The 16,737-nt window shown below is 41.7% G+C and overlaps 1 protein-coding gene across 1 annotated transcript in view; it reads right to left on the bottom strand.

The window, feature by feature from the left end:
* LOC124594711 (Down syndrome cell adhesion molecule-like protein 1 homolog) overlaps nt 1-16,737 on the bottom strand; it is a 143,664-nt gene that overhangs the window by 87,629 nt on the left and 39,298 nt on the right. Inside the window, exons 7-8 of the mRNA XM_047133079.1 lie at nt 7,411-7,548; nt 3,623-3,762 (exon numbers count right to left, since the gene is read on the bottom strand). Of these exons, the coding sequence (XP_046989035.1) occupies nt 3,623-3,762; nt 7,411-7,548 (278 nt within the window). The remainder of the gene's footprint in view (nt 1-3,622; nt 3,763-7,410; nt 7,549-16,737) is intronic.

Genomic DNA, 16,737 nt, shown 5'->3' with positions numbered 1-16,737 from the left:
ACAGAACGAGGAAAGAGAGAAGTGACAGAATTCAGTTTTGGGTTATGGAAGGTCAAAATTTATAATAACGATTTAACGAATAAAATACTGCATGTGCAGCACGACACATTTCACAAATTCATTTCAGTTTAGAAGTAAAAACGAGTATTACTTCTTGAAACGCTTCTTGCTACACTTGAAGAAAAGTAACTGATATTGTGTTTTATTATACGTGTAAATCATTATTGACAAAGCTGTAAGCTTTGGAAGGAATATGTTTTATGACATATGAAGTTACATCTTACATACTTTTTCAAATTTTCTACGTAATTTTACCCGCTGGAGAGTCGAGTGCGTTAGTACGCTGCTTCCGGGATTCGGGGAGACGCGCCGGCCGTGGATCGGAACCGGCCGGCGGTTTAAGACGAGGCGTCGGTGGGTCGGATAACTTGGATGTGGCTTTACGCGGTTTCTCAAACTGAACTAGGTGACTGTCAGACTGGTATCCACGTATCGCCCTAGTTACACGACCTGCAAACATCTCGAAAACGTTCTCACACTTCCACATCGGATAATATTAGACGCAGACAGAAGGCGTACACAAATTTCGTCCCAGGCGGGTGGGGAGATGGAAAGTGTGTCACAGCAAGGAGAACAAACAATTTTTGAATGATTTGTGTATCCCTATTACTACACTGCGCAACGCATTGAAAAGATAACTTTTTCGAAACGCCGCAATTGTCCTTCATTGAGACGGAGAAGTTTGAAATTTCGCTTCAAGGTGCTTACAACGTTTTCCTGCGATGCTGCAAAAGCGTGGCGCTCAGAACTCAGAAGTTCATGTAAGAGAGGTTACTTGTGGTGTGGTAAGCACAGCGCGTACCACCAGGCAGCACCATACGCCTCGATAGGTCGATAACACACTCCAGAGACGGTGTACACCCCAGGCATTGCCGCGCCAAGAATTCGCAGCGGTGGCGCCTCCAGACAAGTGACGAGCGCCGGCGCCACAGCAGAACGGGCAGTCCCCAAGCCAGCTCGACTGCCAGGAATACCGGCCTCTACTTGTGTACTTCGTGCCGCATCCCCTGCCTCAAGGGAGTCCGCACCAGCCCGTCTTCAGTGAACATTCTAGTGGGACAAGGACTGTTTATTATCCAGCCTTAGCTTGTGGAAAAGTAATTGAACTTCAGGATCTGTTGCCTGAACCGATGTGTACAAACTTAAGTATTCGTCCATAAATATGTGTGTTGTTGACACTAATCGTTATCAGTGTTTTAGTGCTCTCGTCGCTCTCCTTTCACAGTGTTTCCGTCAGCACACTGTAAGCAGTTGATGGTGGCGACGAATAAAATGTCTTTCTGTATCAAAAGAACGATACAACATTAATTATGTCACGCTGGCACAAAATTTCACCACAATCATGCCCAAGGCCGCCGCAGACGCGTCACACGATGGGGAAGTTCTCACACTCCCTCTTACATACATTTCATTGTTTGACGTCTCTGGGATGCCAATCAGATCTGAGATTTCGAGCGTTGAAATCACGCAGTTTTCTCATGGGTGATCGAGGAGAACATTCCAGACACTCCGCTGCTCAGAATATACACGAAAAGGTGTCAGGAGGTGGTATAAGGGACGTAAATGGAACCACAGCTTCCCTCGAAGCGTTAATTCTCGCAAATTTCGCGGTTAGAAACGATAGTTCACACCATGATGAGCAATATGACAACGTTCTTCATCACCTGCTAACGGTATATGACCCCTTTGGAATTTAGCGCGATTGCAGTTTTTTTCCTCTAGTATATAGGGCAGAGCCACCATGGAACATTCGAAACCATTCGACGAAATTCGAATCTAAACCAAAGCAGCAAAGAGTGTTTCCACTTTTTAGCTCTCATTTCTCGCTCCCTTGTGTGGCATGATCACAAGAGGTGGGTCCCCTAAGAACTCCCTCCAAGTTTGGCAACGACTTCGTTGTGACCAACACACCTTTATTGACTACGTAAAAATTCATGTCTACGTCCATTCAACGAAGTGTCGCTCCACTGTTGCTCTGGTGCATGATGGCCGACAACCACTTCGATGTCCCTTATATTCCGTATGCCTAATACGCAGACACTATTCCACCAGCGGATTGTAGTTACCTGAAGGGGTGTCGAAGTGTCTGTACAGATATATTATTAAAGTGCTCAACAAAGACAGGTGGCTGGCACTTATGGAGTTGCCAAACTGTTGCGGGGGGGGGGGGGGGGGGGGGAGGGGTTTCGTTGAGTGTTTTTAAACTGTCCACAATGGTTCCACCCTCCACGAAAAACTGAAGTCACACTGCACTCCATAGAGGCGCGATGACGTTCAGTGGGACTGCGGGACAATCATGTCCTTAGAGAATGGTTGAATTTTATGTGGGATGTCAGCAGTATGAAATGTTATCACAGACGTCATCCAGTTACTCATAATACTTCGAACTGTCGTTTTCGACCATGAAATGTGTGGAAATGAACGCTCAAGTTTCATTGACGCCCTTTATATTATCGGGCGTTTTCGTGTTCCTTCTGGGTAGCGCTGTGTCTGATATGTTTTTCTTAACCACCCATAAGAAACCCGCGTGGTTTCAATTCTGGGCATCGCCGTTCTGATCTCCATCGCAGACGCGTTGAAAGAAGGGGTGAAATGTGGGTAAGAGGGGGTGTGACGACCTTCCCATTATGTAACACGTCGTTCGACAGAATTGTGGTGAAATTTTGTGCCGGTGTGGCATCATTAATCCACCTTCCATCTCACGTGCACTTCCGATCTCTGGCCTCTTTTTCGCATGTGTTGACACCTTGCGGTCTGAAGCGTCACCTAACCCGATAGTTACGTTACACAGCATCGTGGTTTTGCACCGTTATAGATACAGGTTTTAGGCAACCTTGAATCAAAGTTCTGCGTCACAATGGGAAACAATTACGACGTTTCGAAGAAGTGACCTTTCAACTGTGTTGCGCAGTGTGGGTACAAGGCATTTACTGCTCATATGTTAGCCGAGGTATGATGATGACATACATATAAAATGTTCTTCAGACCGTTTCGCTGGGCATTGTGGGATGCATTGCTGCAGTAAAAGACAATTTTTTTCTGTATCTCTATTACTCACTGTGGCACTACAGAAGGCATTGGCTCTGGTGATCTCTGAAGAGCTTCCATTAGCACTAATCTCAAACCCTCAGTCGAACAGTGAGGACTGTGACTGAGTGAGAGCAAGCATTACACCGTTTCCTACCAGCTCCTTCTCAATAAGTAACTCACATCCAGCATATGCCCTGCAAATGAGTTGGTGGATCGTTGCCGTAAAAGGGTGACATCTTTGCTAGGAAAGGTTTCTTTTTTATTTTTGCAAAATTTGCAACGATCGGTGTGAGAGCTTAAGTGCTGAAATTACATACTCTCTAACGTTCAACAAACATATAATCAGAACAGCGTTTCTTTTTCGCATACATACATATATAAGAGCATCCAGATGATGCGTTATGATTAACATATAATCAAAACATTTGATACACATTGTGTGTGTGTGTGTGTGTGTGTGTGTGTTTGTGTGTGTCTGTGTGAGAGGGTATGGTTAAAAAATCTAAGAACAAAAATGTTAAACAGCACCTACCAAACCAAATCCGTCCAGCGATTTAATGTAGACTTTGTACTTCGTAAGTATTCCATTGGGATATTTTGGTGGTCTCCACGAAAGCAGAATTGTCTCTGAATCCATTACAAGTGCCTTGATGTCAGCTGGCTCATCTGGAACTGAAAAACGGATTACATTTAGTTTTAGTCATTAACTTTGTACACGAAGTAGAATAAGACGATAGCAGAAAACTTTTTATTAATCGTGCTGCGCAGATGTTTGCTGGAAAGATGAACCTCATGAAGCTGTCACGTATTACAATAGCGCTACGTTTAGCGTCGGTAGGTACCACTTCGTCCTGCTCGTGTGGTTATAGTGCAGTAAGTCTATTTTGTTGGCCAGTCTGAAACAAATGCACTAATGTTTTGCTGGGGGCGTGCTCTTCATCAGGCGTCTATTGTTTTAATATTCGAGAAAGGAGACATTAGCTCTCACAAGGACATCAACAGCCTCAGTACTTCACATTTGTTCTGTTAATGTGATAATTATAACAACAACTCAGTTCTCTCTGTACTGTTAGCATAGTATGTTTATTGTGTGTTGATCTACTTGTATTACCATTCTGGATTATCTACTATGGCTGTTTCCAAGAATGCGTATTTCAGTGTATTTTAACTACTTACGAGGATGCATGGTTTGAAAATGGACATTATATCCACAACCAGTCACTACCAATAAATAAAGGATACTTCTTAACGGGACTTTCAACGGAGTTACGACCTTTTACTTTAATAAAGAGAAGGTCTCACTGATTTTCACCTGAAGCATGCTACAGATCCATAAAAACAGTTATAACTTTGAATAATGTTGTTGTTGTTGTTGTGGTCTTCAGTCCTGAGACTGGTTTGATGCACCTCTCCATGCTACTCTATCCTGTGCAAGCTGCTTCATCTCCCAGTACGTACTGCAGCCTACATCCTTCTGAATCCACTAAGTGTATTCATCTCTTGGTCTCCCTCTACGATTTTTACCCTCCACGCTGCCCTCCAATACCAAATTGGTGATCCCTTGATGCCTCAGAACATGTCCCTTCTTCTAGTCAAGTTGTGCCACGAACTCCTCTTCTCCCCAGTTCCATTCAATACCGCCTCATTAGTTATGTGATCTACCCATCTAATCTTCAGCATTCTTCTGTAGCACCACATTTCAAAAGCTTCTATTCTCATCTCGTCCAAACTATTTATCGTCCATGTTTCACTTCCATACATGCCTACACTCCATACAAATACTTTGAGAAACGACTTCCTGACACTTAAATCTATACTCGATGTTGATAAATTCCTCTTCTTCAGAAACGCTTTCCTTGCCATTGCCAGTCTACATTTTATATCCTCTCTGCTTCTACCATCATCAATTATTTTGCTCCCCAAAAAGCAGAACTCCTCTACTAGTTTAAGTGTCTCATTTCCTAATCTAATTCCCTCAGCATCACCCGAGTTATCTCGACTACATTCCATTATCCTCGTTTTGCTTTTTTTTATGTTCATCGTATATCCTCCTTTCAAGACACTGTCCATTCCGTTCAACTGCTCTTCCAAGTCCTTGGTGTCTCTGACAGAATTACAATGTCATCGGCGAACCTTTTTTTATTTCTTCTCCATGGATTTTAATACCTACTCCGAATTTTTCTTTTGTTTCCTTTACTGCTTGCTCAATATACAGATTGAATAACATCGGGGAGAGGTTACACCACTGTCTCACTCCCTTCCCAACCACAGCTTCTCTTTCATGTCTCTCGACACTTCTAACTGCCGTCTGGTTTCTGTACAAATTGTAAATAGCGTTTCGCTCCCTGTATTTTACACCTGCCACCTTTAGAATTTGAAAGAGAGTATTCCAGTCAACATTGTCAAAAGCTTTCCCTAAGTCTACAAATGCTAGGTTTGCCCTTCCTTAATCTTTCTTCTAATATAAGCCGTAAGGTCAGTATTGCCTCACGTGTTCCAATGTTCTTACGGAATCCAAACTGATCTTCCCCGAGGTTGGCTTCTACCAGTTTTTCCTTTCGTCTGTAAGGAATTCGTGTTAGTATTTTGCAGCCGTGACTTATTAAACTGATAGTTCGGTAATTTTCACATCCGTCAACATCTGATTTCTTTGGGATTGGAATTATTGTATTCTTCTTGAAGTCTGAAGGTATTTCGCCTGTCTCATACATTTTGCTCACCAGATGATAGAGATTTGTCAGGACTGGCTCTCCCAAGGCTGTCCTAATGGAATGCTGTCTACTCCTGGGGCCTTGTTTCGACTCAGGTCTTTCAGTGCTCTGTCGAACTCTTCACGCAGTATCGTATCTCCCATTTCATCTTCATCTACATCCTCTTCCATTTCCATAATATTCTCCTCAAGTACATCGCCCTTTTATACACCCTCTATGTACTCCTTCCACCTTTCTGCTTTGCTTTCTTTGCTTAGAACTGGGTTTGCATCTGAGCTCTTGATATTCATATAAGTGGTTCTCTTTTCTCCAAAGGTCTGTTTAATTTTCCTGTAGGCAGTATCTATCTTACCCCTAGTGATATAAGCCTCTACATCCTTACATTTGTCCTCTAGCCATCCCTGCTTAGCCATTTTGCACTTCCTGTCGATCTCATTTTTGAGACGTTTGAATTCCTTTTTGCCTGCTTCATGTACTGTTTTTTTTTTATATTTTCTTCTTTCATCAATTAAATTCAATATTTCTTCTGTTACCCAACGATTTCTACTAGACCTCGTATTTTTATCTATTTGGTCCTCTGTTGCCTTCACTTCTTCATCCCTCAAAGCTACCAATTCTTCTTCTACTGTATTTCTTTCCCCCATTCTTGTGAATTGTTTCGTTATGCTCTTCCTGAAACTCTGTGTGAGGGCTCCCCAGCCAAATTTCTGTACCGTAGCCGAAACAACATTGGCAAATTTTTTCAAGGAATCTCTGACCTTCATGTCTCACAGTGTGACAAATGTGGTAACAGTTATGGCTATTACTTCTGGAATAATACAGTTTACTTACTTTTATTCCATCTGTCTCATTTTTATTTGACTGCCCCTTCTATAACGATTTTACTGAATATGCGGCATCAGATACAACATCAAGAAATGTATTCTGTGTAACGATTATATATAATAGACACCACATGACTGAGTCAAAATTTATGGAGAAACATCTTAAAGTCCAACTGGAAGATCGATAGTGTTTTATAAATTAACATCAGAATACTCAATTTTTTTAATATAATTTTTCTATACGTAACAGTCTGCTGACTGGATTATAAACACCGACTAGTGTAATGTGGACTGCACAAATATAGCATCTATTACGCAACTACGAAAAAAATTAGTGTTTTATATAGTAATTGTGTGTAAACTTATGTTCATAATCAGTTGGTCAAACTAGGAATTTGGAAGGAATATATTATCGAAAGAGAAAGTGGGCATCGGTTGTACAAGAAATGATTTACTCAGTTTTCGATGTCCTTGCATTTTCTTTTAGATAAGGAGCATTGTATTGGCTCGTAATGGCGAAATGGTTGGGAATCCGACATGGGAAATGTGAATCAAACACAACCCTTCGCGTGGTATTTGTTGCAGTACAGTTCCAACAGCAATCAAGTGCAGTAGTTACCAGTGATGGGCAGCTGATTCACTGTCGTAGGGTGCTAAAAGCTTACTTATAAACACATTCCTATTCGCCATGGAATCGAAAGCTTTTTGTTCTGTAATTGTGCAATAAAGCAGCCACACTGTGTTTGAAACGGCCAGCTAGAGGCGCCACCAGCTGGGTCGCTCACCGTCCTCCAGCGTCCTGCAGAAGACGGGGCGGCTGCCGGCTCCGTCGCCCTTGCTGGTGAACGCCCTCACCTCCACGCTGTAGTTACAGAAGCTCTGAAGGTCAGCCAGCTCGACGTTCTCCTCTCCTGTTACTCTTTCTCAGGGTGCCGGAGGCTCTGCAAGGAGCATTAAAATCTAACAGTTACAGAAAGCATTAAAAGGCCACCATTCTCATATATGTACTCCTGCATCACATTCAAAAGACGGAATCACATTACGATCCAACTGAGGCAGGCAGTGATTAGCTATGAACAGTTTTCCATCAGGCTGCTACAACGAGAAGTAGTCGTTCCTTCTGTATTAACGAAAAATTAAATGGCGGCGAATTTTCACTGCAAGGTTGTTAGTATGTGCACAGCTGTAATATGAGATAGGCGTAATTCTAACATAATTTTTTGACACTTGGAAGTACTTTCATAACACCGTACTCAATCTCCTGATATTTAGCTGAAGTATTACATTTAAGAAGAGCTGAGATGTGGAATTCTTGTGTTCGTAAGTAAGTTCTGAGTGGCTGTTTCGATACCAAATTCCGCCAAATTTGAAGTTCGTGGTACATAGGTGAAATTTCTCTTGAAATTCGTCCCCAGCTCTTTTCTATAAGTGAAAAATTTTTAAGTTAACGAAATTTGAAGAGGGAGGAAGACACATTGGTTGTTAATCAAAACGTGCAAATGGTGATCCGTAAGTCAACAGGGAAATCTCACAAAAACTTGCCTCCAATAACGAACCAACAGGTATTTAATTAACAATCAACTTCAAGAACAATACTATTTCCGCTCATTAATTATTATATTTATCATCGTTATTTAATGACCTTTATACTTAACAATTTAACCATTACAAAGCAGTCAGTGCTTTTTGTACATAATAGTATCTTTCTCACATAAACATTCTTTTCTGAATAGATACTCCCCTGCAGCCGAATACTTGGCAGTGTCATTCTATAGTAAAATATTCATAAATTTGTTCGGTAACTGTACTGTCTGGTGTGCTAGTGCTGCATAGTTCTGAATATGTAGAGTCTCTATCCAAGCAATAATCCCGACGTTGTGGGGTCTGCTGTTATGGTTAAACGGACGCAGCATGCTAATTTGAAGGGGTGGCCGGATGCCGTTCATGTCGGCACCCCGTACTACCCAGGACGGAACAAGTGTACCCCAGCTGTCTGCATCTAGTGTAAGCCATGGAATAGTGCGAACGTTTTCAAGTGTCTGCGAGTTGTGTAGCTGAGGCGGAACGTGTGGACCAGCCCAGGATTCACCTAGCAGGATGTGAAAAACCGCCTAAAAACAACATCCAGGCTGGCCGGCACACCCGCCCTCGTCGTTAGTCCACCGGGCGGATTCGATCGGGAGCCGGCGCGCCTACCCTAGCCCAGGAAGCAGCGTGTTAGCGCTCTTGGCTACCCTGCCGGATAGTTCTGAATATTTAGAGTACATCTGAAATAATGAATCAGAAACATGAGTTCATGCTCGTATGCTTTATAGTAACGAGGAATTGTGACCCTGTCAAAGTGTGCTGCACATCATCGATAGTCCAATCATATTACAATTAAGGTGCGGATATTTCTAATCGACGTGATAAACTGCCTAATACGTTAAATGTAGGTAAGGACAGTTATATAACGTCTTCCCATATAGTACGTGTTGAAAGACGGCAAGTCATGAGAGCATGTCGTCTTCCATTATTAATTGATTAAGTCGTGAGTATATATGTATTTAACGCACGATTATGTAAACAGGAAAGCGATAGGACGTCATGACATTTAATAAAGGGGGTCGACAGTGATTGCGTGCCGATTCCCTCAGCATCTACACTGAAGCGCGAAAGAAACTGGTATAGGCAAGCGTATTCAAATTCAGAGTTATGTAAACTGGGAGAATACGGCTTGATGTTGCAGTCGGCGCACGACCCATGGGACACAGCATCTCCGAGGTAGCGATGAAGTGTCATTCAGGATTTTCCCGTACGACCACACGAGGAATTAGTTAACACATCAAATCTGCGACATCGGTGCGGCCGGAAAAATATCCTGCAACAACGGGGCAAACGACGACTGAAGAGAATCGTTCACCGTGACAGAAGTGCAACCCTTCTGCAGACTGCTGCAGATTTCAGTTGTGGGCCATAAACAATTGTCAACGTGTGAGCCATTGAATGAAACAACACTAGTATGGGCTTTTGGAGCCGAAGGCCCACTCGTGTACTCTTGATGACTGCACGGCACAAAGCTTTACGCCTCGCCTGGGCCCGTCGACACCGACATTGGACTGATAATGATTGGAAACGAACTGGTCGGACGAGTCTCACTTCAAATTGTATCGACCGGATGAACGTGCACAGGTATGGAGAAAACCTCATGAATCCATGGACCCTGCATGTCAGCAGGGAACTGTTCATGCTGGTGGAGGTTCTGTAATGGTGTGGGGCGTGTGCAGTTGGCGTCCCTGAAAAGTCTAGATACGAGTCTGACAGATGACACGCACGTAAGCATCCTATCTTATCACCTGCATCCATTCATGTCCATTGTGCATTCCGGCGCACTTGGGCTATTCCAGCAGAACAATGCGACACCTCACACGTCCGGAACTGCTACAGAGTTGCTCCAGGAACACTCTTCTGAGTTTAAAGACTTCCGCTGACCACCAAACTCCCCAGATATGAACATTACTGAACATATCTGGGAAGCCTTGCAACGTGCTGCTCACAAGAGATCTCCAATCCCTCGTATTCTTACGGATTTATGGACGCCATGCAGGGATCATGGTGTCACTTTCCTCCAGCACTACCTCAAACATCAGTCGAATCTACGCCACGTCGTGTTGCGGCACTTCTGCGTGCTCGCGGGGGCCCTACACGATATTAAGCTGGTATACCAGTTTCTTTGGCTCTTCATTGTAGTTGTTCTGGGTAATTATTTCTGTCGAGTAATCTTGACGACTGGCTGCGTTGGCACTGTGTGGAGAGAAACACGCTGCTCGGAGAGTCATTGCAGGGTCCCCTAAACGGGCCGCAGTTCTGGGATGGCGGAAGCGCAGGGATACGGGGCAATGCCAGGGGCAGTGCGGGAACAGAAGACACATGGCTCCATGACGAGGGGGGGGGGGGGGGGTTGGTCTTGCGGCCTTTTTCTCTCTTTTTTCAGACCTTGTTGCACGACGTACCGGTGTCCAGGAAATTGCTCTGTGTAGTCAGAAAGATTTTCTTAGGGATTCACAGGTGTTTGTGGGCCGGCTTTCAGATGACCTTTTTTGAGAGAAGATTATTTTAGCTTGGAAAGCACTTGTCCTCAGAGTCTGAAATGGCCCCGCGCTGCTGGATGAATGACACTGTCTCACTAGCATAGCCACTGTGTTTCTTAGAGTTCTTTAGTTTCCTGCACCCTGCGATATCTTGCACTAGCAGAAAGTAAGGTCATGACCGGAAATCAGACGGTGACGTCAGAAAACGTACCGTGGGTGTCTGGCGTAAGCCACCCTATTAGGGGAGTGGTTTTTTCCGTCTCAGGGAAGGAGGCTGTGCCTCGGAATATGCTTATCGACTGGCATTGAGATTCTATTGGCAGTGTGTATATTCCGTGGTACTCCATAGGGAGGGTATTTTCGGGGAGTAGGTTCTTTCGAAAGAATTTTGGGAAGAGTTCTTTCGAGGACGCCGATTGAGAGAGTTGGTCCATGAATGTGGCAACCGCAGCGGAGTCCATCGTTCGAGTCGTCTAGGAGCGCACTAATCGCATACTTACAGGTTTGTGGCGGCAAGCGCGTGGCTGCTTCCGAAAAATATCTGTGTACGGTGCCCATGTTTGCAACCTAGTACGTAGGAGTTTCCCAGATGTTCCATCACTCTCAGCAGGTGGTTAATTAACGCATGTATCATAATTTTGCGGTTTTGTGGTGCGCAATGAGTGCAGCTCAACACAAAATAATGACCGACAGCGTTAATGTTGATAATCAGAAAAGGAAAGCCATCATGCAAACAGCTCCATCCGTGCATGTCAACAGGTCAACCTCATTTGTGCTTGGATGAGTCTGATGCCTATCTTATATACATTTTCCATTTTTGTGTTCAAATGTAAATTATATCCACAATTTATTCAATAAATCCATTATCATGACGCATAACCTTTCGTGTCATAAAAATTAGTATACTTTGACCATTTAACATATGTTAGTCTTTTTCTATGGGATATTAAGTGTTATTTAAGTCTGCCACATTAGTATTTAGAAGTAGGGCCACACATTTTACTAACTCATATTTATGTACTCCATTGTGCACAGATTACAGTAGTGTTTCTTAAGGGTGGTTCCGTGTCGAGTTATTCCATGCCAGAAAATAATATTACGTAATTCCCAGATTATTATAAAACCGGGCATCTAGTAATGTGTACCCTTTCCTGTTCTTAATATGCCATTGATTCCGTTATCGTTGATGAAATATATTGTGCACAAAGCCTATATAAGTTAACTGAATTATTGTGGGAGTCCAGCCTTCAACAGTCACTTTGGCCAACTCCTTTACAGTCTCAGTGTGATGTGTACCTACGCGAGGCTTAATCAGTACTGCGTAAATGATTTTGAATCTTGCTGTTGCTTTATATGCTAACTCCATAACGTCGTATTAGTAGCTCTTCTTAGTATATTCATTTTTTATGTTCTAGATCTTTTTAAAACGCTTCTGGAATCTATTGTATTTAAAATTTTATCGCCCTGAGTTACGCTACTAACGACTGCATTAAATTCTTAGAAAGTGAGCGCACACTACGCGCTGAAAAAGTTTATTGAAACCCACATACAGAAAAGGTTTTTACTCCTTATGAAAAACAAGAAGGCGAATTTATAGACAGCTATTGACAAAAAGTGAAATTTGAGTAGATCACTATACGCCAGAATATACCCAGTAGTCCATGGAAAGTCGTCACACAGGCTTATTTACAAATATAAGACACAAATCCTCAGATGGATAACGTAGAACCACACAACACTACTCCTGCGTGAGAGAGACCACCACTTATATTTTTACCTCGCTACCACGTTACCAGTGACGGTGCACTTTATGATATTCACTTCAGGACACTTGGTTATACGCCATATGTGGCATTCAGTGGATACTCAGACGCATTCATCCTATAAACACTGATGCAGCATCTAGTGATTTTCATTTTTTTTCTTAGCTGAAGGAAGGCGTCCGTGAAAATATGTTTACAGAAGCGGACACGTCACGAATGCCAAAAACATCAGTCGTATGGAGAAAAAATCGCTATTTTCTCATACGGCATCCTGAAACCCATGATTCTCAGCAGTTAGGTGTATGCAGAATTCCGAAAACCATCTGAATAAGTACTATCATTTTTTGAGGCATGTGTCTTCCTGAATGACTTGATACCGCCACCCACGTTTTTTCGTCTCCTCTGCCAACCTCTCAGAATAGCACTTGCATCCAACTTTCTAAACTGTTTTATTTTATTAATTTAATTTTATTTATTTTACACGTCTAGTTCCCTACGACCAGATTGTGGAGAAAATCTCCATGCTCATCGAACGAGTCACTACACGAAATTACAGCAGATAATTTAATAACAGATAAGATAAAATTTACATGAATCGTTTGCAGATGACAAGATGTTGAGTAAAAACTAGCATTATCTCTACAAATAAAAGGCAATCCTCATAGTCCAGCCCAAGCTGGAATAGGAACTTGAAATTTGGTGAAGGTGTGAATCTTATACCATAGGTATCGTTTAAGAAGGGATTTTTCGTAATTGCAACCCTAAGAGAATGAAATATAGGACAAAGGATTTTTTAAAATGTAAGTTTTAAGCGAATTTTGAAGCTAGTTATACAAAAATTGATATTCGGTTTCTCGGGCAGAAATAAACAAACACGTGTTTCAGTATTTTTGGAAATTTAACCCTATGAGGGCGAAATAGTGGGTGAAAGCTTTTTTTTTAAACTATATCATTATTAAAGAACTACTAAAATATTTTTAAAGCCACGTCTGTGAATATTGGCATTTGACTTCTCGATTGCAATAAAAAAATAAGTGTTTCGGTGGTTTTGGAAAATGAACCGTTAAGAGCATGAGAAAGGGGACGAGATTTTTTATGAAATATTTTATTATGAAAACATTTTGAAAAATAAATCTATCAAATTTAAATCTGGCTTCTCCATCAGAAATAAAAAAATATGTGTTTTACTGGTTTTGGAAATTCAAATTCTATGGGGGTGAAACGGGGATGGAAGCTTTTGTGGAAATATTTCATAATGCAAGTATTTTTGACGTTCAATCTATGAAAATTGGTATTTTTAAATCTAAGAAAATTAGTAGTTCGCTCTTCTCTCTGTTAGAAATAAAACATATGCAAGTCACTGTTTCGGGAATTGAGCCCCAAAGGGAGTGCGATAGGGGATGAATATTTTTAAGAAAACATTTCGTTACATTAAAACAATTTAAAAGCTAAATTTATGAAAACTGAGATTTCACTTCTCGGTTGGATATAAAGAAATATTCGTTAGGGCATGAAAGTTGCTATTGAAATATCTCCACAAGAACGCAAAAGGCATGATTAACAAAAACTTTGGACTCCAGGTACTAGAATCGCTTTTTGCTTAAAAGTACATTCGTAAAAGTCCACGCTTATATGGTTTTAATTTGCGTGAAAAGCTTAGAAGGTGGTGCTATTTGTGAACAAAATAAAATTTCGATTATATAAAAACAAAGAAAGTCTCTGCAGGACATACAGTCTAGGTGAGTGATGCAGTGGGTCCAAAGCTAGTCAACAATATGATACACCACACTGTTCACCAGTGGCTTTACAGTCATTCTGAGGAATTAACCCATCTAGAAGAGTGGATGTAGCGGAGAGGTTGATTTGTTCGCAACCTCAGGGTCTTAGCTGCGGAGAATTTCCTCTGTTAGTTAGAGAATTTTTAATTGACTAAGTACTTTTATATCTTCGTCAGTACAACATTTTTATTCCCTTTAGTTGCCGTTTGTTTTGTAAACCTTAGCTCAGTTCTCCGAGTTGTTGCGCAAGTGAAGATACAAGAGATATAAGTGAAGATATAGAAAAGTGTGTAGTGTCTGCATTCGTCATATTTATTCAGTCCACAGCAAGGAGCTCAAGCTCGATTAGCATCGTTGAATTAATATTTCCTCTATGCTGAATGCAGGCTATGTTGATCAAACGCGCGTATTTGGTATGTAACATAACTTTAACACCTAAAAGAATTAGATGTCAGGGTACACTGAGTTAACAAAAGGACAGGAATTTTGAGCATTAGTAGAATGACATGTTAAAGTTTATTTCCTGTATTTGTATCAAACCATTTCGCCAAGTATTATGGTGATTTCAGTTTCTTGTTACCAGCTTTATTCTTCAATAAATCATCTTTGGGATGAATGGTTCAAATGGCTCTGAGCACTATGGGACTCAACTGCTGAGGTCATTAGTCCCCTAGAACTTAGAACTAGTTAAACCTAACTAACCTAAGGACATCACAAACATCCATGCCCGAGGCAGGATTCGAACCTGCGACCGTAGCGGTCTTGCGGTTCCAGACTGCAGCGCCTTTAACCGCACGGCCACTTCGGCCGGCTCATCTTTGGGATATTCTGCACTTTTGAGAACAAGAGGTGAGAGTGTGAACTTGAGCTGTTACAGCTATAAAAACGTCAGTTTTACTTAAGATTGCATCATTTTATTATTGACATGTCATCGAAGAGTAGAGTCTGAAAATGCTCAGTGTGTAAAGGTGTAACCTGTATCACGTTGCTGCATTTGACTGCAAGCAGAACCCGAATGAAAATTATGAGAATACTGTGTTAATAATGTCCGAAGTTTAACATAGTACAGACTTGTGGATGGATTTTTGCTGTATTCCGTCACAGTAAACAGATACTAGATATGTAGCGCATTGATGGCACATACTTTAAACTGGAATCCTTGCTCCGTTCAATTTCACTGTGACATTCAAAATCCATACATATTATAAAAATAGATGTATGTAAGCACAGGTATGTATGTGTGTATATATGTATGTTCCACATCTCCGATACCAATGGACCGGTTTCAACCAGAGTGGGTACACGTATCACGTACTGTCTATGTAGAATCGCTGTGTGGCTAAAAGTACCTACAAATCGAAGGGGTGTGGTTGAAAAAGAATTCTAGCATACGACGCTCGAATATCCAGAGCTTACTCAGCCAATATTTGAGAATGAGAGCACTTAGTGACTTACAACAACCTGTGCTCATAATTTCAAACCCTTACGAAACTTTTCTCTCTGACAACTTCAACAAAATGACGAAAGGAAAAAAGTCCATCGCTTGCTACATTTTCCCTGCCCATGCAGTAAAACTGCCACATCAGGCACGAACATTTAAATTATTACTGCTTTCCTACCAATTGCGCAGACAGTATTCACATATATCACTGACTATACCTGCAAAATTATATCATTGTACGACAAAGAGTTCTGGAGACATGATGATATAAGCAATGAGATGAGTGAAAACTGCTGCATCATGCATGACGTTTAAATTTATGACTGCTTTTCCTACTAACTGGCAACGGCCTTCCTGCAGTGGATACACCTGTTCCTGTCAGAGAACCGAAGTTAAGCGCTGTCAAGCGTGGCCGGCACTTGGATGGACGACCGTCCAGGCCGCCATGCACTGTTGCCATTTTTCGGGGTGCATTCAGTCTCGTGATGCCAATTGAGGAGATACTAGACCGAATAGTAGCGGCTCCGGTCACAGAAAACCATCATAACGACCGGGAGGGTGGTGTGCTGACCACACGCCCCTCCTATCCGCATCGTCAGCTGAGGATGACACGGCTGTCGAATGGTCCCGTGCTTGCTTTTTGCTACTAGTTCTATTCGCAACATATTTCGTATACATTATCCACATATGCCGCTAACTGTATCTACAACATTGAATCTTCGAAGGAAAGATACTTCCAGATATATACATCATAAAGGTGGAGAATGGTGAGAATGTTGCCTCATGAATGACGTTTAAATTTATTGCTTCTTTGATACTGGCTCCATTCTCAGCATACTTTGCACACAGTGTACACATATATCGCTAAATGTACGTACAAAATTATATCATTGTAGGACACACAGTTCAGGAAATATGACAACATAAAATTTGAGGTACGTAAAAAATCATTTCAGGGAGAAATTAGATAGAAATACAAGTGAAATATGTGTACAAATAAAAACTCCTCGAAAACTCACAAACTTCTTACACACATTACTTACTGTCTGGAAAGAAATAT

This window comes from Schistocerca americana, chromosome 2 (assembly GCF_021461395.2).
Source record: "Schistocerca americana isolate TAMUIC-IGC-003095 chromosome 2, iqSchAmer2.1, whole genome shotgun sequence".
NCBI lineage: Eukaryota > Metazoa > Arthropoda > Insecta > Orthoptera > Acrididae > Schistocerca > Schistocerca americana.
This window is presented reverse-complemented; position numbering and strand designations above follow the sequence as displayed.